General features: G+C 48.5%; 1 protein-coding gene across 2 annotated transcripts in view; it reads left to right on the top strand.

The window, feature by feature from the left end:
• LOC137760708 (NT-3 growth factor receptor) overlaps positions 1-25,501 on the top strand; it is a 77,840-nt gene that overhangs the window by 5,257 nt on the left and 47,082 nt on the right. For both annotated transcript variants that reach the window (XM_068537629.1, XM_068537623.1), the window contains exons 2-4: positions 14,533-14,663; positions 21,492-21,664; positions 24,705-24,948. In XM_068537629.1, the coding sequence (XP_068393730.1) occupies positions 14,646-14,663; positions 21,492-21,664; positions 24,705-24,948 (435 nt within the window). In that variant the 5' untranslated portion in view covers positions 14,533-14,645. The remainder of the gene's footprint in view (positions 1-14,532; positions 14,664-21,491; positions 21,665-24,704; positions 24,949-25,501) is intronic.

The raw sequence follows: 25,501 nt of genomic DNA, 5'->3' as shown, positions 1-25,501 counted from the left end.
TTAACATTTAATGATGCTTGCCTAATTTAGGTACTTTTCTAAGTAGTTTGCACACACTAACACATTTATACTCAGAACAGTTCTATGAGGCGGGCACTATTATTATATCCAAAGCTTGTATAGATAAAGAAACTGAAGACCAGAGAAGCTAAGTAACTTTCCCAAGATCACAGAGCAAAATGACTGGTGTAGTCTGAATTTGATCCCAGGTGGTCTGGTTCTATTCGTCATGTTGACCATGGTTGGCTGGAGCCAAGTAGGTAGGATAAGGAGGTGATAAAACCCTCCTCTCTGCCCCGGCGGTGGGAGATTTTTAGGCACAGCCGGAGGATTGAGGTGCGGTGATCGGAGCAAGGCTGGCTTTCTTGGGTAGCTCTCCTTTAAACGACCTCCTCTCCCCCCACTAAAAAACAGAGCGGCACGGTCTGCGAGCCCTCGGAGTAACTTGCAGCATGCTATGCAGGCATTTTTATTGCTATTCTCGGAGGATGACAGAAATGGAGCATTTTCTTGCTGACTGCTGGGGAAGGTCACTTTTACATATACTTTCCCATTTATACGGGAAGCAATGTAGGCTCAGAGAGAAGAGATAGTTTCCCTGCACAGTCTTCCCTGATCCCTCAAGACCCAGTTAGATGTACCTTCCAGGTGGCGCAGGAGGCTTCTCCTTACCCCGCCCCCCCCCCCACCCCGTGGGGCTTATCACACCGTGTTGAACTTGCCCGTGACTCGTCTGTCTTGGCTCTAGACTAGTGGGCTCCTGTAGACCCAGGACAGTCTTTTGTTCTCCACTGTGTCCCCAGCGCATAGGGAGACACACTGTAACTTTAATGCACATTTGTTAACTACATCACAGATTGAATTGACTGTGTGGCCCCAGGAGAGTCCAGGGGGGTAATCCAGTTTCCATCTCTGCCAAAATGACATTTTTTTGTTGAACTGGCTTCTTTTCTGTGCAGGACCACCACTACCATGCAGGGGGCTGGGGTAGGTCAATGGCTGTACTTGGCAGGTAGGTTTGGAGCAAGGGTTACTTACAGGCTCTGTGGCAGGTGGACATTTCTAGCTCTTTCCATGCTCTCCTTAGCCGGGACCCAGACACAGAGTCACTCACTGGCCAGCGTCCCATTCAGCCACTCCTACAGCTCCATAAGCCAAGGTAGAGGCTACTCCAAGTGACTTCCACCTACTGTGAGCTTATCATGGGTTGCCTGCTGCCCTCTAGCTTACCTGTGCCTTGCCATGTCCCCAGGTCTCCTGACCCTCCTGACAGCAGATAACTAAAAGCCTCCATCAGCCAAGCAAAGTGCCCTTTTGGAAGGCATCTGGCCTGGAGCTATTGGAGTTGTCTCTAGCTGAAAGTGGCAGGCAGAGGCTTCTGAGGACAAATTCCTATTTCAGGTGGGGAGGTGGAGTAGGCGTGTACTTAGAGAAGAGAGGACCTTTGAATCCATCCCTCTCTCTGTGTCCACGAGTGTCAGGGTGAGTGAGTGTGTGTGAGACAGCCCAAACTGAGCAATCTGGGCTAAGAGAGCGGAAATGGATGTCTTAGCAGTCTTAGTACTCACTAGATGCCTGGTACTGTGCTAAGAGGTTTACAGACTGATATTATCTCATTTACTTACATCTAAGGTGGGTCACACTTATCAGAAGAGATATCATCTCAGAGAGGTTGAGATGCCCAGTGTCACACAGCTAGTCAGTAGCAGAGCTGGGTACGTCTAATGCCAACACTGGGGCCTTTAACCACCAAGGCATAAGAAGTTCTTCTCCACCCCCTGCCCTTTCCACTCTCACAAGACCAAAAACCTGCACCGTCTCACGGTTCATTCTCCCCACCACACCTCTGGGAAATCTATGGCCCCCAAAATTGCACATGAGCAGCGAAAAGATTTATATATATAAAAAAATCAGACCCCTGGAGATCACTGTAGCTGTCAGGGAACTTATGAATGCACTTATAGTTGATTTTATTTATTAATCTGTTTATTTTGAACATCCACAAAACTGAAACAGAACAGACAGCACAACAGGTGAAGAGCATGACATAGCTTTTCACACATGTTAAATTCGCTGGGCACTGCACAGCAAATTCTATTTATTAAACTCTGGTCTGCTACAAACTTTTTTGGGGGTTTCCTCATTTCAGTGAGACATTTATCAAGCGGTTTTGCTCTTTTGCAGATAACATTTTTTTTTTTTCCATGACTGGTCTTCCATCCAAATATTTAATTCCTTCCTGATTTTATAACTTGGATTTCCTAAATCACTCTGCCTGAGTCATGACCTGGAGTAACTGGAGATTCACATACGTTTGATCCAAAATCTCACAGATATGGAAAAGTTATAGAGGATGACATCCATGTGTAATTGACAAAAGACACATTTGCAGGAGAGGGCTATAGCTGCCTGGCCTTTCAGCTTCTGTACTTTTTGTGCTGAAAATGAGAAAATGGGTAAGTTCCCAGAGAAGAGACTTACAGGGAAAGGGTAAAAGAGTTGGTGCGGGAAACATCTGATCTCAAATAATTCCTCTGCCTGCAATCAGTGGGGCCAGGAGGGGCTGTGCAAGGGGAGCCCTGCTCAACGGCTGGCCTCTCAGAGAGCTGGCAGGAGGGAACAGCAGCCCAGGCCTGTGGACCCTGCTTGCACTTTGTGCCATGGAGGTTCACTCCTGCCTGGGGAGCCTGCAGTGGAGATCTATTTCAGAGAAAAAGAAAGCACACACATGCACACACACACACACACACACAAAAACATGCACACTGAAAAAGTCAGACAGAAGCAGAGCAGCTGCGCAGAGCAGTAAAAAGCAGGCCAGCAATGAAGGCTAATAACCCACAAGGAGAAGGGGCAGGTGGGCAAGGGGTTAGGAAGAGCTTTTTCTCAGAGAACGAGAAAGCAGTGGTAAGGATCAGGAGAGGGAGGTCGCAGTGCTCTCTGGTGAAGGCAGCCGCAGTAGACAGAGGGTGTATAAATGTTGCGACATTAAACAAAAATCTCCTATGAAAACTGAGAGGGGAGGGATCCCCCATCTTGATGGGAAGGGAGAGTTGGGGTCCACCTGCAGGAGATGGGAACATGGCATCTTGTGGAGCTCTTGAGTGTGTCTTATGTGGATTCCTGAGGCTGATGCTTTTGGGGGCCACCCCAGGGATGAGAGCTGCCCACTTGTCAGCAACACTGGTCTGGGGTCTGTGATATTCAGTGAGGTCTCTCCTCTCCAGATTTTCCACTGACATTAGTCCCAACAGTTACTTAGCCCCCAAATTCTGGGATCTTCCAAAGGACTGGTAAGAAAAAAATAAGACTGACATTGTTCAAAGCCCAAACTTCTATCTGGTTCCATTTCCTTGGGCACTAGGAGAAACAGAAAGAATGAGCTTCTGATCCAAGGCACCCTATGAGGGTTTGCTAATGCCTTTAGCCAGTGCCCGAGAGGCAGCAAACTTGGAACTTGGTGAACTTGATTAGACCTAGTCTGAGCTGCCAAGTGTGGCACGCAGATTTCCACCAGTTCAAACTTTATCTGTTTTTTTTTTTGTTTTTTTTTTTTTGGTTGCAGAATTATAGAGTAGGGGGAGGTTCAGGAGAGAGGCCAGGAAACCACCGGCCAGTGCATTTAACATCTGGTGTGGGGGGAACTCTTGGAAGTCAGCTCAGAGGATGTGGTGGGAAAACACCTGGCAGAGCGAGCGGGCTTCCACACGGGAGGCTGGGATTCGGGATCGCAGAGGCTGTGCGGAACGAATCTGCCGGCTGCACGGAGCTCAAGCTGCCCACGCCCAGGGCCTGCGTGGCCGGGACCCACAGGTTCCAGCCTCTGACCTTGAACCCTATCAGATACAGGGCTGAAGAGAGTGTGGACTAGAGCGGGAGGCTTAGAGAGGGAGGGGGCCCGTGACTGGAGGACGCCTTAGCTCTGGGAGGGGGAGCTGGAAATGGGAGCATCCCCCTTGGAAGGGGCTCAATCACGAACCCTTCAGGACCCCCGATGGCCTCCGCAGTCTGTGGAGGTGGGCTTCAGGGGCCTCCAACAGAGTCTGGAAGAACGGGGTGCAAACCCTGAGGCCAGGTGAAGGGAGGCCTGACTGGGTATAATGGGGTGGGCAGCGGTGAGCCTGCAGCAGAGAACACTTTGTGCAGATGGGGCTGAAAAGGAAGCATGTCTGAGCCCAGCTGAGTTGGGCCATGTTATCACAGTTCTCAACTATCAGAACTAAGGTTAAAGATTACCCTGAGGGCACTGACACTATAGGCTAATGTGTATTGAGCACCTACTCTGCGCCCCTGCACTGTTCTAAGCATTTAACACTTCTTATCTCATTTAAAGATACCACACCTCCATGCAATAGGCACTTTTTTCGTTTTTACTCTCCATTTTACAGGTGAGGCAATCGAGGCTCAGAGAGATTAAGTCATCAGGGAGGATCATTGGAGGGTTGAGAAAGGGGTGGGTGAAAGGAAGGAACGTGTCTGTTCCTTTATGAACCTTTACAGCCGTGAGTTCATTCAACGGACTGCAAACACATCACTGTACACACACATAATTTCACTGACTCCTCGTGACAATTCAATGAGATGGACACTTTTTTTTTTTGAAAAGAAGAAATAAAACTTTATTTGAAAATAACATTAGCATGCATGTAGAATGTTCTAAGGAATTTCCAAAAAAAAAAAAAAAAAGGAACTAGAACTAAGTGAATTTAGTAAGATTGTATGATACAAGATCAGAAAACCAAAATTAGCTGTATTTCTGTATACTAGCAAATAACAAGCCAGAAATAAAATTTTAGAAATTTCGTACACAATAGCACAGAATACTCAGAAATAAATTTAACACAAGCTTTGTAAGACTTCCACACTGAAAAACATACAACGTTGTGAGATGGACACTTTCTTAATTTCACTCAGGAAAACATCGAGGCTTGAGACTGGTTTAGTAAATTGTCAAATGCTCCTTCCTAAGATGTGTCATTGAATGTGAATCTGTACCCAGTCCTGTCTCACTCCAGAGCCAAGCTCTTTTTCACTCCCCTTCCTCTAATACTGGTGTCCTTTCTTCCTTTTGTATTTGTTTTGTATATTTGGATATATTGTTGCTTCTGACTACACAGGTCTCCTAATGCCCATCTTCCAATGCCCATCCTCTTCCTGTCTGAAGGGGTTCAGTTTTCTGTTGGATCCACGGTCGCCGGTAATTGTCCGGGCCAGTGGCATGTTCCATGAATGGGTGATTGTGGTTCTGTGGTCCACCTTCCTCTGCTTCACCCTGGGGTTCTCATAGGTGTTTCTGCTTCCTGACCTCAAGACTTCCTGTGTGAAGGCGCAGGGCTCCATGGTGCCCTGCAGTCTATGTCTTGGCCCAGAGCTTCAGAGCTGGAAGGAGCAACCCTGAATATTGGGAAACCATGTTTGCTGTGGGAAACCATGACATCACCAGCTGCACTTGGGGGCGAGAGTTAGATGCCAGGGGTGGGAGGCTAAGGCAGCATCCCTGCACTGATGCTGGAGGAGAAGGGCCTCTGGGGAGGCTGAGATGCAGAATGAACCCCTTGTATGGGCATTTCGAGTGAGAGTTTGACACTATCAAGTTGGAAAGGGAACATCCAGAAGAGAGGGGGAGGAAGTGGGAAGCTGGGCAAGTTGTTGAAGGGACAGATTCCCAGTCGGAGCCTGAGCTTCGTCTTTCAGCACCTAACTTCTCAATTCCAGATGCTCTCCTTGGGGAGTTCTTTCGCTTTTTCCTCTTGGCTCGGGCCGTCCACGCTTAATGAGAGCCAGAGGGGTCCTCTCACCATGGGAAGAGCTGACACGGCATGGAGACGAAGGAAGTGGGTAGGAAAGGATGGGCTTGGTTAGGGAGGCTGATGTCAGGAGCCCCGTGATGCCAGTAAATGTCTGAGCTCCTGGTGACTGAGCTCCGAGGGGTAGCACCTGGGGGCAGAAACACATCTGAACTTTAGCCTCACTCACTGAACTTCTTGTGTCAGGAAACGTGAGCTGGAAATCACCCCAGAACAGACAGTCCTCTGCTGATCCTCTCTCTTCACTGCTTCCAGAAACAGCAGGGTGTCTTGTTTATTTATTCATCTTGGTGGGAACACGGTGTCTTGCAGCCCTAGACCGCTACCTCTAGCCTAAGGATGCACATGTGCCCTGGAGCAGAGACCTGGTGTTTGCGGAGCTTCGGCAGACGCAGACCTGCAGGGTCTCTTTGCTCAGAAGTCTGCAGTGCCAGAGACTGAGAGGTAGGATGTGGGTCTCAGAACTGTCTTGGTTCCATGTGATTCTGGTTCCTGGGGCCAGTCTTGGAGCCAGCACATAAATAAGTTTGCTCTTGGAACTTTCTGGTTCCTTTCCCATTCTCACTCATCTTTCTTTTCTTTTTACTACTTCCTCGGCTTCCCTTCTTCCTCCCTCTTGGTAGTGTTTTTCTTGCTAAAGTCTCTAGCAGCGCCCTGGAGGTGTTTTTTGGTTCATTCATTCATTCATTCATTCATTCAATATTTAGTGAGTACCTACTGTGTACTGGGCCCTGTGCTGGACCCAATCTACAAAGTCAATAACACAGGGTATTGCCCTTTTGATTTTAACATCTGCTAGCACCCTTCAGAGCCCCTTTGCAAAGCCATCAAACTGAAAATAACGTGGGGTGTGGCATTCAGTGAGAAGAGCCTTGGGATGGGATATGGGCTGGCCTGCAGAAACATCAGGGTCTTAGACAAACAATCCACCATGGGGCAGCGACAGCAACAGACAATCAATGCTGGTGTTCCTTCAACCTGGAATCCTTTTCCACGTCCTTGTTACCTCCATTTGGTTAGTAAGTGGGGACTAATTTAAAAATCTATACCTCCAAGAGAAATTCTGCAGAGTTCTTCTGTTGGCTCTCTAGACTTGGAAATGTCTTCTCTTGGAAAATCCTTGACATGAACCCAGGAGGTCCTCGTGTTTTCCTAGTCCGTAAATCAACCAGGGATTGCTTTGCAAGAGCAGTTACTGGGACAGTACAGCCATGCTCTGTTCTTCTGTCCAGGTGGAGAACTGGCTGGGTTGACTGCAGACCACAACAAAGGGTCGGTAGCTGGCTGGGAAGGCACATTTACCTGTCATGCTCTTATGTGGTACAAAAGGGGAAGTTAGTTCCACTTGTCCTGCCACGCATGGGCATGATGCAAGACGCAGCCAGTTGGGCCAGGAGAAGGGGCTAGGGTAGGTCTGTGATGGCAGGCGGATATTCCCACCACTAGCAAAGGCAGGGGTCCTGCCCTCTCGGCAGTCACCTTCCCCCTCCAAGATTCAGAGCTGGCCTTCTATCTGCCTCCTGCTGCTTCAAAAACCCACAGTTGGAGCTCCGGGAATGTTATTCTTTTCCATTTAAAGACATTCCATTTCGTGTGTAATTAAATGTGTGGTATTGCATTAATGTTTTCTTTTGAGCATTTTTGGCAGCCTGAGACCCTGGGTTCTGGCTAGTGCAAAGAAAACACACACTTCTCAGAGATCCTCCCTTCCTCTCCCTGTTCCCTCTTCCACCCTTTCCTGCCAAGAATCTCCCTCCTCCTTTGCACACAGTTGCTCTCAGGACTCACCTTGTAATGCGCGAGCCTCCGAGGCTGTGGAGACCCTCTGTTCTTCTACGGGGCATTGGGGTCTCGGATTTCTGCCTTCTGGCACCACCCTCATCTCCAGAAGGCATCCTCACTGCTCACCTGGACCTCAGGTGGTGACGACCAAGGGTGGCAGGAGTGGGTTCCATTGGAAGAAAATCTCTGTTCTTTTTTTTTTTCTGTTCATCTTTATTGGAGTATAATTGCTTTACAATGTTGTGTTAGTTTCTGCTGTACAACAAAGTGAATCAGCTCTATGTATACATATATCTCCATATCCCCTCCTTCTTGAGCCTCCCACCCACCCTCCCTATCCGACCCCTCTAGGTCATCACAAAGCATGAGCTGATCTCCCTGTGCTATGCGGCTGCTTCCCACTAGCCATCCATTTCACATTTGGTAGTGTATATATGTCAGTGCTACTCTTTCACTCCGTCCCAGCTTCCCCTCCCCTCCCCCCCTCCCCCGTGTCCTCAAGTCCATTCTCTACGTCTGCATCTTTATTCCTGCCCTGCCACTAGGTTCGTCAGTACCGTTTTTTTTTTAGCTTCCGTATATGTGCGTTAGCATACGGTATTTATTTTTCTCTTTCCGACTTACTTCACCATGTATGACAGACTCTAGGTCCACCCACCTCATTACAAATAACTCAATTTCGTTCCTTTTTATGGCTGAATATATAGATGTGAAATCAGCGCCTCTGTCTGGGGTACGAGTTACAGAGGTGAGGGGGCTGTGACAGAAGGATGGGCTCGGTGGCAACGGTCTGCTTATACCAGAGTTTAGAGTCTGGTGGGCCACTTCTAACAGCTGGGTGATCTTGGGCAATTAGTTCATCACCTTGAACTTCAACTTCCTTATCTGTAGCGCTTGGGTAGCAATGCGCTGTGTTTAAGAGAGTTGTGAAGAAGAGGTGTTACTGAGCGCGGTGCCGGGCACAGGGTAAGTGCTCAGTCAATGGCAGTTATTTTTATTATTAATAAGGACACAAAGGGGTAACAATGAGCTAAAAGAGACAAGTGCAGAGTGAGATAGAGTTGATGGGGGAAAGATCTGAGGGGTCTTAGCAAGGGGCCTAGGCACCAATTAGGAGCTGGGTATTACAATGGGCCGGGGAAGAAGGTAAGCCAGGGTGGTTAGGAAAACCCATCAAGGCTCAGCTAAGAGAACTCATGGCCAGCCCCTGGGAGTGCTGGGAGGCCTGCTTCTGCATCCCCTAGGCGACAGCCTTCAGGGAAGGACAATCTCAGTGCTGCATGAATACTTGGCCTCCTAGGACAATAATTAGCCAAAGCACCGAGGTGGCCAATGAATTTCTCTTAAGGAATTTTGAGTGTGACTGAGGGAGCGTGCTGGCTTTGGGGGGCTGACTTTCCTGTTGACATAGAGCAGAGTCAGGACCACCATTATTTATAACTGCCAAGCCTGGGAAATCTGCGTTTTCTCTGTTGATCAATAGCAATCTTTAGTAGGTGGCTGTCTCTGTCTTTGGTGTCTTTATTCCACTGTCTGACAAACCTCCCGCAAACTATTCTGGACCTGAAGGAGGAGGAGGTTGGACATCTTGGTGGCAGGCTCAGAGGGGCTGCCAGTGACCCCCGGAGTCACTGTTGGCTCCCCACCACCCCCATGCAACCTCATGTCATTTTATTTCAGGAGAATATCACCACCCTTCTCCAAGTTTCTTTCCAGGCCACTATTTTGTTCACAGGTAGATTGAGCTTTTAGTTAAAAGCAAAATCTTGCAGAAAGGAAGGAGACATACTGTTGTTAAATGTCCATTATGTTTCAGATATTTTCTATTATCTTTTACCTAAAATTTTTATATCAGTCCCCTTAACAACTCTGCCAAGTAGATATTGAAGGTTTCCATTCTACACATAAGGAACCAGAGCCTGAGGGAGGGTAAGGCACAGTTAGTGGCAGGGTCCGGATGAAAATACCTGTCTCTTTTCCCAAGGTCTCACTCTTTCAGCAACATCATGTTTTTCCCTGGGTTTTATGCTTCTTCTTCATCCCTGGTCTGCAGGGATGAGTAAGTAGTTTATGGCTGCCGTACCCCCATTTTCCTAGAACACAGAGGTGAAGCTGACAGTGGTCACCCATGTCTTGGGCCACATCTATGACCAGTGGGTCTCTGCAGGTCACACTAAGTATTGCAGAAAACCTCTACCTGCCAGGATGAGGCAGCCCAGGTGAGCAGATTAAGGACGAGGGTGTAACCACAGCCTGCCTGCCGACTTCTCAGGGCCCCAAAGGTCTTTTGCACAGAGGTAGCTGGTGACCTCCTTGGATTAGTGATTCTGCCCTAAGTCAAGCTTTCTCCAGGCCTAGAGGACCTCCCCAAAGTGAATCCCACACAGCTGGAATGAGTATCTTGGTCCTCAGTATAGAGAAAAATTTGTGGTGCAGTAGCCATTTCATAGAAATCCCCAGTCTGTGTTTGTCTGATGAATCGATTAGCTGTCCTATGGGAACAGAAAGCTGTACAGGTGGCTTCCTCTGGGGGAATCCAGTGGTGGCTCTCCCGAAAAAAGGAGTTAGGGAAGAGCCAGGCCAGAAGAGGTCAGGAACCCTTTCCATTTCCCAAGAACACTCCTTACTGTATACCAGCCCCTTGCTCTCTCCAGCAGCCCCCTCAGTGCCAGAGGCTGGGAGGTCTTCCCACGGCCTGTGCTGTGTATCCACCTCTCTCCTCCTCCCCTGCCCGTGTCCCGACGTCTGAGCCTTGTGACCCAGACTCTGCTGAGCTGGCCAGCCAGGCAGGAGAAGGAGATTGATGCCCTTGCCTCCTAGGAAAATCCATCACTTTGTGGCCTGTGGGTCAGATGGCTTCACCAGAGGCAGCTCTGAGCAACACACAAAAAAGGCCCCAATAGACATACGGACGTCAGAAATGAAAACGGCTCATTCCCGCCACTCCCCAGAGGCCTGAACAGTCAGTGCCCTTTCCTCCCACACTCTTTCCCCACCCACACCCTCCTCCCCGGGGGCCTCCTGGGTGGGTGGGTGGGGGCTCTTGCCCTTTCCCTTGGGAAGATGTTGCAGCAGGGTCCAGGGATGGACAGGGTTAGAGAAGTCAGGCAGGAGTAGAGGAAGGGGGAAGACAGAGGGTTGAGCTTCTGTGGACTGATAGTCTTGGTGGCCACAAAGTGGGGGAGGACAGAGGAACGGCAGCCCTGGGTAACAGAAAGCACACAGGCTCAGGAGCCAGAAGAGAAAGAGTGAGTCCTTTGGCCACATTCTAGTTCCGCAAACTTTGGAAAGTTACCCGCCTCCCCCCACCCCCGCCTCCATTTTCTCATCTGCGAAAGGGGTACAATCACACATACCTCCCAGGGTTAGCGTGAGAATGGAATGTTGAACAAATAATAGGACTGGGCACAAATTAATCCCCTTTACCTGTGTCTTCCTATTTAGGTTCAGGGAAAGAAGCTGCTCGAATGGTGCTTTGGAGTCTAGAGTCTTGTTGGTACACGGGGTTCTCCACATGGAAGTGATTTGCTTTATGCGTTTGGCCCTAATCCAGCCTCTCTGTGCTGAAGCCGAGGCTCCCAGGTTACCTTGTGGAGTTCTTATCCCTGTGGCTGGGAGGAAGTTCTCTCCTGGGTGGGGGGGTGGATTTATGGTGGGATGGAGTCTGTTTTGATTTTCCCTTCCTTCTGCTGCCCCTTCTCAGATCTCACCACCCCATCCGTGGGCTTAGCTCCGGTATTGGTCTCAAAATACTTCTCCCTGCAGACAAATTGAGTGAGGCCCAGCGATTTCATTCGGAGCCACTGGGCGTTTCCACGTCTCTGAAGGAGATCCATTTGCAGACTGGGGGCAGACACTTTGGTCCGTGGCTGGTTCTGCTTCGTGCTTTGCAGAGAGCAGACGAGCGTCCAGCATCATGGCCACCTGCCCCCTGACACATTCAAGGACCGCAGCTGTCAAAGCTCTGACCTCCTGAAGCTGGGGTTTGGCAGCTGCCCCCAGGCTCTTAACTCCTGGGATGTGGAGGGAGGGTCGAGGAAAGGCCCCCTGTACGCGGCTGCCACGTGACTTTTCTGAACCTTTCAAGGCTTGTGATTCTTGCTGCCGAGGGAGGGAGAGGAGATGGAGGGTTCTGAGACGTGACCCAGGCACAGCAGCTGGAAAACGGAACCCCACTCTCCTTAGAGGTCCTCCCTGCTCATTCTGGACTCACGGCGGCTGAGAGTCAGAAGTTCTGGGCGGTGGGGGGAGCTGGTGACGTCACCCAGCCCGGAGTTGGACTTAGGGACCCAGGAACATATATAGCTCTGTAGCTCTGCCTTTGTAGAGGTGTGTCCAGAATGTAAGAAATCAAGAGAGGCGTGATCTCCATCGTGAGGACGAGGGATTGAGGCTCTGAGAGGGGGCTTGACTCCGCCTAGGCCACACGGGTAAGTCCGGGATTGCAGGCCTCCTCCTGGTCTTTGAGTGGTGATGCATGTCTCACGTACCTGTGGCTGTGGCACTTGTTGAGGCCAAGCTGTTAAAGTGAACATCGGTCATCGGCTGGCTAATTCCTCGCCCCACTCATGTCAGCCTGTTCCAGTGGTTCTTAAAGAGGGGTTGCCGGACCAGCAGTATCAACATCACCTGGGAACTTGTTAGAAAAGGCAAATTCATAGGGCTCAACCTGGACCTCCTGAACAGAAAGCTCTGGGCGAAGGCCCCAGTGATCAGTTTTCATAAGCCCTCTAGGTGATTTTGATTTTTGTCCTATCGCAATGTCGTGGGAGGCTGGGGTTGGGGAGGGGTCAGGGGCCAAAGAGAACTCTTCCTCAAGTGGCCTGGCTATTCTGGTCTGTCCTGATGCTCTGGATTCGAGCCCCATCTCAACCCAGTTGGCGATTCCTGACTTGGCCCTCATTTTCCCCTCTTGTAAAATAATATCAATAGTGGTGAAAACACACACCATTTCAGACGACTTGAAGGTTTACCAACTTTTACATAGAATAGCTCTTGTAGCAGGTAAGTAGAACTTGTATTATCCTCCCACACCCATTTTACAGATAAGGAAACTGAGACTCCAGATGTTTTGTGAGGTGGGCCAGCCCATAGTGGGGGAGGATCCAGGTCCTGAGCCAGGTGCCCTTGACTTTCTATCCCTGACTGAACCCAGCGGGCTCAGAGGCGCGGGCATGGCCCTATAAATCTGCCATCCCATCTCCACTGAGGCTGCGTCAGAATGCTCATCTCGCAGGAACCCATCAGTAGTCACCTGGGAATGACTGTGCAGTGATGAGCAGGTGGCCTCCCTGGAGAGGTCCTGACATCCCATTTTCTCTCGGTGCGAGACCCTTAGCCTCCCCTTCAAGGCCAACAAATACCATTCCTCAGAGGGCTAGGGCAGAGCAGCAGAGGGTGTGAAAAGGGAACCGATTTCTAATTCCCTTGTAAAGATGGGGGCGAAGCCCTGCAGCAAGTGGCAGCTCCCTGGCAGCCCCGTGGCCTGGGAGCCTGCAGGTCTGTCTTGCTGGGAAGAGAGAATAATGGTCTGTAAATGCTTCCGCCCACAGATCCTGGCCGGCAGGTCATCTGGGGCATGGCAGGCCTACCAATAATTCTGATAGAAAAGAAACAAGATTTGTGTAGTCTATTATGAGAAGAATCCCCTGGCCCACCAAAACACTAACCACGGCCCTGCAGTCACACGCCTCTGTCCCTGTAATGTGTTCTCTTGCTCTTGGGGACAGTCTGCCATGGTCCTCTGTCCTCAACTTTTATTTTTTTGACAAGGTCATTTGAGACAACCCTCTTTCCTGGCTCTGCGATGCTCTTCATAATGTGAATACAGGTATTTAATGGGCTTCTGCCTGTTGAACGATTAATGGAAAGGTCGGTGAGTAATCTCCGGCTCACTCCCCTCCTCACCAGCCCACTTCTTGTACAATTCCTTCGAAGCATTCTTTCCAAATAGGTGGGAGGGTTGAGGTCACATCTTTGCTTTCTCCTGGCAGGCAGACTTTAATTAGGTTGCTAAATTAGCCAAGGCCGCGGTAGCCCTTCTCTTTGCACAGAGCCTGGTTCTGGGGAGGTCTCTGGACTTGATTTTGTGATTTTGTTGTTTTTTATCTCTCACAGGAGAGAGACTTGTCAAGTAGAGGCTTCCCCCAGATAACTGTAACTCCCACTTAGTGGTCTCTATCACGAACCAGACACTGTGCTAGGAGCACCGTAGTCGTTATGTTATAACAAGAGCCAGTGTGGTGTGTCCGTGTGTGTGTGTGTGTGTGTGTGTGTGTGTGTGTGTGTGTGCGCACATGTGTGTCGGGGGGGAAGGCACTGGGCCAAACTGTCATATGAATTATCTCATTTAATCTTCCCAAGAATTCAGAGAGTAAGGTATTGGTGTTAATTCCATTTTACAGATGAGAAAACTGAGGCTCTGGGATGAAATAACTTCCCGAAGCTCAAGAACTAGCAGGGAGAGGGAACCAGGGTTCAGACTCGATTCTTGACTACTCAGTGCAGTCCATGGACCCACAGCCCACAGACATCCCCTGAGAGTTTATTAGCGTTGCAGATTCTCAGAGCCACTTGAATCAGGACGTGCACGATGCCCAGGGGATTCCCATGCACAGTAATTGTTGAGACTGCTGTATACTCTCTCCAGCAACTATAGCTGATTATGCCGGAATCCTGGGTGTTAACGATTACTGACTCTGGTTTAGAGAGGTGTGGGGCTAGTCGGGGACAGAGCTGAGATTTCATTCTGGGTGGGACTCTCAAACCACCACGCGATGCCAGTTTTCACGCCCAAGGTAAGGTGCTAGAGCTTGCCTGTCCCTGCCGTGGACTCAAAACCAGAACTCCCTGCTCTAGACTCCTGTGCTCCCCTGTCCCCCTGCGCCTCCAAGGAGGACAAGTGCCTGGGACTGACTTGGCTGTCCTCTGTCCCCTCCTGCAGATGTGCAGCACATTAAAAGGAGAGACATCGTGTTGAAGCGAGAACTGGGCGAGGGAGCCTTTGGAAAGGTCTTCCTGGCCGAGTGCTACAACCTCAGCCCCACCAAGGACAAGATGCTCGTGGCCGTGAAGGTAATTCTCAGAGGCATGTGGGCCCCAGGAAGGAAGAGGAGTGGCTGGGGTCAGGTGGGAGGGAAAGAGAGACTCACTCCATTCTGGAAGATGGTATCAACCAATGTTATCAGATGCAATCAAGATGGTATAAACTAACGTAATCAGATGCCCTTGCTCCAAGGTCAATGAAGTTTCCTTAGGACCCAAATCAATTTCCTTTGGCTTCGGAGGTCAAGAGCTGTAGCACATAAGGGGGACGTGCCCGCGGTGCAGCCGGAGGGACAAGTTATGCCTTTGATGGGCCCTGGTTTTATTCTGGAGGCCCTGGGCTCACCGCTGTCCCCAGCTGACCCTCCTCCCACCTCAGTGACTTTGCAGGATGTGCTGCCCGTGCCCAGAAAGTCATTTGACCATTTCTCGGGAGTACAATTGCATGAGGGGCGGGTAGCTCACAGAGGCCCTGGGAGCCACTGCTCAAGTCAGCAGACGTCCCTGGGACTAGGAGATGGGCTGGGGGGTCAGGTGCTGAGCACAGGGAGGACAGCGAGTGAGGCTGGAGGACATTCTTAGGTAGCCCGTGGGATCCAGGTTCAGCCCCCAAGGGGCAGCGTGCCTGAGGGTTCCTGCCTTCTGGTAGCTGCTTAGATGGGTCCGTTAACCACAGGGCTTTGGTATTGCTGAGCCAGCCCTGCAGATTTGCAGTTGGAGCCGAATTGCTTGGGGCAGGAGAAAAGGAACTTTGCTACTACCAGTTACCCTCCTCCAGCAGGGGGCAGCTTCTCTCAGTCAGTGTTAGACACGTCTTTGAACACGACTGGCACAGACAGGAGTCAAGTAGCCTTGCTGAGGCACCCACAGGTCTGGGGTGTGGAGTGGCCTCTGTGGGAGCGGGTGCAGGGAGCAGGCCTCTGAGGCCAGCGTGAATTCTGCGCGATGTTCTGGGCTGGGAGCAGGAGATACCTCCTTCCCCACGAGGACTCTCACCTGGGCCTCAAAAGTCCATCCTTAGCACTGAGGGCTCATGACCGAGCCACCTCTTGATGGCAGTTGAATATTTCTGAGACTCTGGGGTCTCTGTATTCACAGTTTGTTGTGTCTGCAGAGGGTAAGTGCCCTCCATGGATGCAGGCAGTGCTGTGCAGGCTACAGGCATAGGGTAGGAATCAGAGAGCTGGGTGGGTGCCTGGCCATCACTGATTAGCTCTGTGACCCTGCGCAAGATGCTTAACCTCTCTGAGCCTCAGTTTCCTTCTCTGTATAATAGGAGATATAATACCTCCTCTTTGAAATTTTGGAGATTAAATTACGTAACATATGAAAAATGTTTAGTATACTGCTTGGGACACAGTAAATGCTTAGTAAAGAATCATTGCTATTTGTTTTTATCAACATCATTATTCTTGATGTTGATATTATCCAACGTGCTTAGACACACGACATGTGACCTGCTGAGCCTGCATTGACCGTCTAGAACAGGGGTTGCCAAACTTCTTCTATACGAGGCCAGATAGTAAAAATTTTAGGTTTTGAGGACCATACACTCTTCCTTACAGCTACTCAACCCTACGCATGTAGTGGGAAAGCAGCCTAAACCATACATAAATGAATGGCGGTGGTGGCTGTCTTCTAATACTTTTTCTTTTTTTTTTTCGGAAGTGGGCATTGTCTATTGACCTCTGCTCTAGAAAAGAAATAAGGAACTAGCATATTGCCCCATAAAAAGCTAATGCTTATTATTGCTGGATATGCTGTGAGTAAACTTGCTCAGTGTGTCTCCATAGACATGGGATGGTCAGATGAGTGAGGGTGTCTTTAAACAGTTTGGACCAGGGATGTGGAAAGCTTTCTAATTCTGTCCCTAAACTTAGAATCTACCCTGCCCTAAAAATTTTAATTTATAGGATGACACTGATCTACTGTGTGTTCCAGCATCCATCTGGGGACTGGTGGATGAACTGAATCTTTTTGTGCTTTGAGCAGAAAATGAAACGATGGCCTAAACCCTGGGAAACGTTTCCCGCTGAGTGGTCTGACGTTAAGGGGCAGTACCCAGATTGGGTAATGCAGAAAATGTGTTTCTGTTGTCACCCCTTTAAAAGGGTTTCCTTTCCTCCTTTTTGGTCTGGGAACCTTGAGAAGATGAAAGTTCTGGGATTTTATACCATTTGCCTCCCAATGGATCCTCCCAGCGACCAACCTCTGGAGGAGATGCTTGTCTTCTCTGGAGAACAGCCAAGAAATAGTGTTTCCTCCTTCTCATCCTCTTTAGATTGTATTCCTTTTTGCAGGCTTCTTCCTCTTGAGTTTGTTCTCAAGTTGATGCAGGGTAATTATGGACTTCCAGAGAACACATCCAAGTATAACCCCAAATTAAGTTTTCCCACAGTTGTGGTTTTTAAAGCAAGATTTTTTTGCCCAGCAGTTGCTATGGTGGAAACAAAGAGCCGAAATCCCAGCCTCTGTTCTGAAGACACTTGCAGTCTGTTGGGGAGACACGAGAATACCCATGAAACAAATGCAGAGCAGGACAAGACAGAGTGTAATTTGTATGTATGTGTAGTGTAAGAGTGACATTAAAAGCATGTAATTCATGATATTTTAAAATAGGTGGTGCAACTTTTAAAAAGTTATTTGACAAATAATACACTTGCTCAAGAGTCTCCTCTGACAGACAAATAGCCGATAAGACTATGAGAAAGGTGTCCAGCCTAATTAATCATCAGAAATATGCAAACTGAACCATAATGAGATACCACTGTATACCAGGCAGAATGGCTAAATAGCAATGACAAAACCAAGTGCTGACAAGGATATGGAGCAATTGCCACTTTCATACTCTGGTGGAAATATAAAGTGGTCTAATTATTTTGAAAAACAGCTTGGTATTTTAGAACATTGGCCTCTGTGTGACCCAGCACTTGCACTCTAGGTCTAGACCTGACAGCTATGTATCTATCTGTCTGTCTGTCTATCTATCTATCTATCTTTATCTATCTTTCCACGAAGAGATGTGTTTAAGAATGTTCATAAGCATTCTTTACAACAGCCAAAAGCTGCAAACAACCCCAGCGTCCATCAGTAGCAGCTTGGATAAATAAATGTGGTATATTCATTCAGTGAGAAACTTTTCAACAAGGAAAATGAATGAACTACAGCTGCATGCAACAACTTGGAAAAACCTCAAAAACACAGTGTTGAATGAAAAAAGACAGATATAGAAATATACATATATTTTATATATATATAGCACTATATGTATGATTCCACTTATTTAAAATTCAAAAAATAAGTGAAACTAAGCTCTAGTGTTTATGGATGTGTGTATCTCTGCACATGTACTAAAATGGGTTTTAGTATATTAGTAAAATCTGAAGCTGAACATCCACTGAAATGTCTCCGCCCCAATAAAAGAAAAGGAAAATGGAAAGCAGCAAAACCCCTAGACTGGAAATGATGATGTGAAGTGCCTCTGAAGGAGATGGCAGCTGTTGAGAAATTTCAATGTTCTTGCCATCTAGACTGCTTCTCCCCCATCTGACTAAACAGCCCCACTGAAACCCAGGGTTGGGAGTGGACATGAGACCTGATGTACGTAAAGGGGAGACTAGAAGGGGCAAAGTCTTCAGACTTTGGGGGAAAAAGAAGGAGATGAGAAGGGAAAATTCCAGATCTCCTCTTTGCTCTATGGATACCACTGGAAGGGCCTGGACACAACCTCCCTGGCTTCAGAGACTCCTTGGCAAGCCCTGTCTTCCTGCACCAACAGTTGGCAGCGGTGAGGAACACCCATTCCATCCCATGCCACTGGCTGGTGACCCATTTTGAAGTTTCCCGGCTCCGAAGAGGTTGAGCATGGACTCCGCTGAGAGGTGCACGGGAGTCTCTGGGCTGATTTTCCTTCTCAAGATTCTTTTCCTGGCATCTCTGTCCCAGTTGCATCGATCCCTGGGGACCTGGGCCACTTGCAGCTCTGGACCCCAGTTGCCACAATAGACCCCTTGCCAATTACATAGGAACTTCAGGTTTAACCCAAGAGCTGGAAAGCCCATCATAAAGGTAGAGAGAGAATGGGCAGGAGAAGGGGTGTGGAAAGACCAAAAGAGACAGCAGTTGCTTTGTGCCCCATCTCCCAAATGAGGAACTGAACTCCTATCTGCTCTGCAGAGTAGGGTGCCAGCCCTGGGAATGATGGCTGGGACTGCTCGAGAGCTGAGAATGGAAATATCCAACGGCTGCCACTGGCAGCCGGACTGTGCGAGAGAATGATTTACAGAGATGGAGAGAGGCCATTCGGCTGGCCCCAAATTTGATCTACTTTTCCCTCTCATAAATCCAGTGTTCACATAAATCTCTGTATTCTCATCCCACCCATGCTGGGTTCCTTTTTTTTTTTTTTTTTTTTTCTTTCCTTTTTATTCTTCATGAAAATAAATAAATCACTGGCAGTCATCCTATACCCATGCCCCAGCCCATGAAGCTGAGGAGCTGGGTCACCGAGAGGCTCCCTCTCACCGTGAGTCTCTGCCTTCTTCCACCCACAGAAAGAAGGCTTTCCAGACATCTTTGTTCTGGTTGGATGTGGACACACGGCAGCCTATGCCTTTATTATCGGGTAGATTTTCTGAGAAGGCAGCCAGAGATGAAGCGGAAAGCACATGAGATCAGAGCTGGTAAAAATCAGTAATGGACCAGTGGCCCTCCCACTTTCCTTCTGGCCTTGGCCTGCCCTCTAGGCCTGGTATCCTTGCTGGGCCCAGCCATTCTGCTGGCTGCCCACACTCCTCACCTCTCCTGACCCTCTCCTCTGCCCTTTCACATCTTTTAACTTCCTTGCCCACCATTCCCCTGAGGACCTGACCAGTGACTAATTCATCTGATAAATTAATTCAAGCAGGTATGCTGGACAGGAATGTATCCTTGGCTCCACACTCAAGCTATTACTTCTTTCATGATCTTTGGCAAATCGTTTCCCTGTTCTGGACCTCAGGTTTCTCACCTGTAAGATGGGAAAACCGTATTAGACAGCTTCCAACATTTTGGTCAAGAGTAGAATCATTTAATCCAACACTTTTTTGGTGAAACCTCCAAATTTTGAAAAGAATGAAAGGTGGTGCTTGTTGAAGTTGGACTGGGCCTTGATCGCTGGCTGAGACACCATGGCTCTAGAGGCACTGCCATTGAACCTGGTGACACCAAGAAACCCAGCCAAGAGATTACTGTGGTATAATTAAACTCTAGCTTCTGTCATTTAAGTTGTATGAATGTGTCCTGATCCCCAGACAGGGCTGAGCCTCAGTTTTTCCAACACCAGAAATGAGCAGGTGGAAACATGATATCTAGGGCCCTTTCAAAGCTATGAGTCCACCATCTCTAACGTATGCTAATGACTGATGGAGGTTTGATGGGCCCCTTAGATACCATTTTTGCACATTCACGTTCCTGCAGCGCTGTAAGCCAAGGCAGCCCCGTGGATTTCAGCTAATGGGGATTGCAGTGGCAAGAGGAAGATCTCTGGCTAGGGAGGCTTCTCAAGAGTAGCATAATTTACAGGGGAGCTTAGTCTGCCTAAATAACCAGAAAAGGCCAGATACTTGGCAGAGGGAATGCAAACCAATCACGTCTAGATTTTCACTACCCTGAACATGGTGTGTAAACTTCACACCCATTCCTTCATTGCCTCGTGTCTTGTCCTTTGAGGTTACTAAACTGTGTCATTTGAAGCAAGTGGATGTTTGGCTCCATTTGCCTTCTGACCTCATGGGGAGGATGGGGAAGGCTGAAGACATACGTGAGCTCAACTGTGCAGGCTGCTCCTCCTGTAGAAATGACCCTCCCCTTCACAGTTCATCATTCACCGTGACCAACATGGCTGCGTTGGTCATTGCTGGGCTCTGTTCAAGGTCCTGTTCAAGGACCCTTGCAGGTGGTCTGGTCTCACCCTCCCCTTCTGCTCTACAAAGTCCACCTTCACTGACACCCCTTTTAACCATTGCTCTTCCATTTATCTTCCTGGGTCCCAGGGCAAGTGGCTTGGCCTGGTGCTTCTCCCTCACACCGGGTCTCCCACTCCCACAGGGGCCAAGTTGTGACATTTCTGTGGCCACCAGATGCCCACCATCCCATCCTACCCTGGGACTTTGTGATACTTTACCAGGTCCTGGTCCTGGGTGGGTCCTAAGCCTTCAGCCCATTAACTGCTGTTCCCACAGCTGTAGTCCCAGTTACACCCCAATACTTCCTTCAGCCCCCTAAAGGAGGACACAGGTGCCTTCTAGAAGCCAAAGTGTTCACGTTTCTCTGCAAATATACACTTTTTCATAATCGAAAATCAAGAAATAGAAAGAGCAAGGAAACTTAATTACATTGTCAGCCTGATTTCAGATGGGCTGTGAGCATAGGCTAATTTACAAAGATAAAGCAATTGGGGCAGTGGTTCCCCCACTGTTTATTTTAGCTGTGAGACCATTCTTTGGGGAAATCTTTGGGGCACGGGCCTTTGTCAGGCCTTCCACCTTCCAGCTCTCTCCCTCCGCCATTCACACTGATCTCTGAGGAAGCCTAGGGCTCTGAGATGAACAAAGTTTGAAATAACTGGCTGGCGGATGGGATGGGACGTGGGTGTCAGAAAGTTGGTTTCTGTTTCTACAAGGTTCAGAATGCTGAAGGAAGCAGGAGTCAGGTCTGGCTATTGTGCTTTAGCCTCATGGTCTTTAAAGGTCGATTAAGATCTTACTTGTTGGGAGTCAGCGTTGTCTTTATTATGGGCACCAGCTTTCTTCCCAGGAGGGGAACAGGCAAACCCCTGCCCTCTAGCTGCTAAAAACCAGTGTCCCGTGTTGTTTCCAGGCCCTGAAGGATCCCACCCTGGCGGCCAGGAAGGATTTCCAGAGGGAAGCTGAACTGCTCACCAACCTGCAGCACGAGCACATTGTCAAGTTCTACGGGGTGTGTGGCGATGGGGACCCCCTCATCATGGTCTTTGAGTACATGAAGCACGGAGATCTGAACAAGTTCCTCAGGTAAGCGAGGCTGGCCATCCCCGCCCCTAAGCCCCACCGAACCCCTGGGGTTCTCTTGGGAGCCGGAAGCCTTATCGCTCCTCTGAACACTTCAGTCCGGAGATTAGAAATGAAAACAACCTTTCATTCTTCTACATTAGCTCCTGAGCAGTTGGATATAGGCCTTTGCCCCTGATTTCTAGGGGGGGGACGTTGAGGATGCTATGAAAAGTAACCTGTACTCTTCTTCCTGATTCTAAGGTAGACTAAGAAGAAGGGCAGGGTCTGAAATGGGTCCAAGGAGGGAGATCAGAGGACCTGCCAGCCTGTAACTTCCAACTTTAAGATTCTAGGGCTAGCCCTTCCCCTGACGCCGTGAATAGCTTTCTGACTTTGCGCCCTATGTTCTCACTAGCAAAGTGAGGCTAGCACCTTCCACACCTCCTGAAAACCTTTTTGTCAGAGACTTTGTGATGATGAATAAGAAGGTACAAGGTTACAAACTCACTGGGAGACAGAGATGGTTGAATCCAAGGGCAGATTTTCCCCCAGATAAATTTAGAACTGGGCTATCCAGTATAGTAACCATATATGGCTATTTAAATTTAAATTTACAATAAATACATTCAAATAAAATTTAAAAATTCCTCTGTCTCACTAGCCACACTTCAAGTACTCAATAGCCACACGTGGCTAGCGGCTACCGTATTGGGCAGTGCGGTATAGAACACGTCCGTTAATAGAAAGTCCTGTTGGCTAGCGCTGTTCTAGAAGGATTGGATTTTTTGTAAGAAGGGTTTCCACAAGCCTGGAGCAAGATCTTCTGAATTTTGAGGGGCTCCTGATGGAACTTTTAAGAGACTGAGACCCCAAGCAGAAGTTCTGGATGGAGTTACAGTGGGGTTTGGGGAGATGTGAAATCTACCTTCCCCGGAGAAGATAGCATCTCACTGATAGAGCAGAGGTAGCACTTCTCTACCTCTCATACCTGTTACCTCCAAGTAGTGCCCAGATGTGGAAGAAGCAGGCATGTGTGAGGGTCTGTGGAATCCAGGGTCCCAGGAAGCACATTGAACACTCGGGCCCTGGACGCTTTTAGCTTTTAGGGTGTGGTTCCACTGCTGAGAATGAGATTTCCAGAGCTCAAATGTGGGTTATGGTAAACTCTAGCACACTCCCCAAAACTTGATGAGCATCTCCTTGAAGTGGGACATTCAATTGGGTGCTGTGGGGCTTTGAGGAGGGAATGGAAAGGGTTGGTAGCAGGTTTCCAAAATTGGCCCTAGAGGAATTGGAAAGTATCTGTAGGCTTTTCTAAACTTCCTGAACTTGGTTTCACAGTGAAATGTACTCCTTTCCTGAAGAATTGAGTCCTTAGCATAAGACAGACTTGGGTTCATATTCTGAATATGTCTTAGTGATGTAACCTGGAGCAAGTTATTAACCCTTCATTCTCTCTCCTGGAAAATGAGACTATTCATAACTGCTTCACATGTTTGTTGTTATGAGTATTCAGTGACTATATTTGTACCAGGCCTGGACAAGTTTCCCATGTAGCTAGGTGTTCAGTCAACGGTAGCTACAATTAAAAGTATTACAATTATTATTTTATCAGAACTGTGAGCCATGGTAGTTTCTAATACGGACAGCATCCTTTCTCAGGACTCGGGATCTTCCTCTTCCTGTGCTTCCATTTCCCTGAGGTCAGAGGGACATGGTCCATTTTCCATCAAGCCCTCCCCATAGATTCAGTGGTGCCTTCAGCCCCAAGTGCCACCAGCAAGGCTAAAGAGAGGTCCTGAGTGCCACTCCGTACCACTGTCATGCCCGCTCTAAGGGAACAGGAAGAAAAAGAAAAAGAGAACAGAAGGCCCTTCCCGCTCTTGCATCCCCCGGTTGGCGCGTTTTAGGGGTAGGCTGCAGTGTACTCTCCTGGCAAGTGGGAATGTGGCTTGTCTGCTGAGCCCTCTTCCTTGTGAGCTGATGTAGTAGTTCTCCTTTGGAGGCATGAGGTAGGCAGAGCCCACAGGAGATGATAAAATGAACGTGTTATATTTAACGGTACCTTTCAGTGGAAACTGGAGAAGCAGTAAAACAGGCTGAGGTCTCATTGTACACCAGGGCTCCTTGGCTCACAACTTCATAAATAAGGGCCCTGGGTGTGGTTACAGCTGACTGGGCTTTCTAGAGAAAAGAGTGAACACTAAAAGTGACTGATATGACAGAGCAAGCTGTTAGGATAACAAATCTGGGCCATGATGTGGGATGGAGCAGGTGCTGTGGCTCCCCAGGTCTCTGCCTCAGGGTCACAGGGTCTCTTCATCCCATCTTGCCATTAACAGAAGTTACCCAATCCTAGACAGTGTGGTGGAGAGGTTAGGAGGTAGACTGAAGAGCGTTGCTACCCAAAAGATGGACTGTATCAGCCCTGGAAGCATCAGCACTGGGAAATGCAAATGAATGAGCTCTGCCTAGCCAATCAGAATCGTAGGGGCCCAGGAATTGTATTTAACAAGCCCTCTGGAAGCGTAACGTTTAAAACTCTCTTCCAGAGCCACATGTCACCCATGTGGCCACTGTGGGACCTCTGTGACTTTGACCAAGTGATCTGATCATTTCGTGCCTCGGTTTCCTTATCTTCAAAATTGGGGTGGGAAGATTGAGTGAATTAATATATAACATTTAAGATACTTAGAGCAGTGTGTGGAACATAGTAAGGACTGTGTAAGAGTTAATTGTTTTATTAATTATTCTGTAGTAGACATCAAGAACCTGGGAAGCCCCTGGATAACCATAACATATTCAAAAGAGTAGGTTCATTCCCTGATTCGTTAAAGCATGTCTGCTATCATCTTAGTTGGGAATCTGGTTGTAGAGTTTGACCATATCCATATTCACAGAATATAATTTTGGGTAGATAGAAATAGTCCATAAGTAGACTGAGAAGAGATTTCTTTCATTTCTGTGGTGCATTCCAGAGAACAGGAACTCAAGAAGACATTTCCCCTTGATCTCCTTAATTCTCTCTGCCCCCTCTCTTCTCCCCCTATACCCCCCACAGGGCCCATGGGCCAGATGCAATGATCCTTGTGGACGGGCAGCCACGCCAGGCAAAAGGAGAGCTGGGGCTCTCCCAAATGCTCCACATTGCCAGTCAGATTGCCTCTGGCATGGTGTACCTGGCCTCCCAGCATTTCGTGCACCGGGACCTGGCCACCAGGAACTGCCTGGTTGGAGCCAACCTTCTGGTGAAGATCGGAGACTTCGGCATGTCCAGAGATGTCTACAGCACCGACTACTACAGGGTGAGGTGGCTTCTCCAGATGCAGCAATCCGTGCCAGAGCTAGTGCCTTCTCACCTGTCTTTGTCATTGTCCATTAACCCTGTTACTCCGGAGCACACATATACACATCTGTGCCCAGATATACACTTGATGCGTATCCTTTGGCCACTCCTGCATCTCAACATACCTGTCAATTATTCTCTGGATAGCTCACTCCTCCCTTCCACCTGGATAGGGATTCTTGACTGTATCCTTACATGGCAATGACATATGCACTGTGTTCTCACTTGCATCAATACTCATTCTTCATGCAAACAGATACATACACACACACACACACACACACACACACACACACACACACACATATATATATATATATATATCCCCAAATGCACACATGGACAAGCTCAACTTGGTGCTACATTTTAACATCTTTCAACTCAGTTCCCTATCCAGCCTCACCCACGACACATTTTATTCTTTAACATTATTTGATGAGTTTATAGGCTTGTTTTCAAAGGTAGATCTTGATAAGAAGTCAGAACCCAACATAAAGTAGTCAAAATGGTTA

This window comes from Eschrichtius robustus, chromosome 1 (assembly GCF_028021215.1).
Source record: "Eschrichtius robustus isolate mEscRob2 chromosome 1, mEscRob2.pri, whole genome shotgun sequence".
Classification (NCBI taxonomy): Eukaryota; Metazoa; Chordata; class Mammalia; order Artiodactyla; family Eschrichtiidae; genus Eschrichtius; species Eschrichtius robustus.
This window is presented reverse-complemented; position numbering and strand designations above follow the sequence as displayed.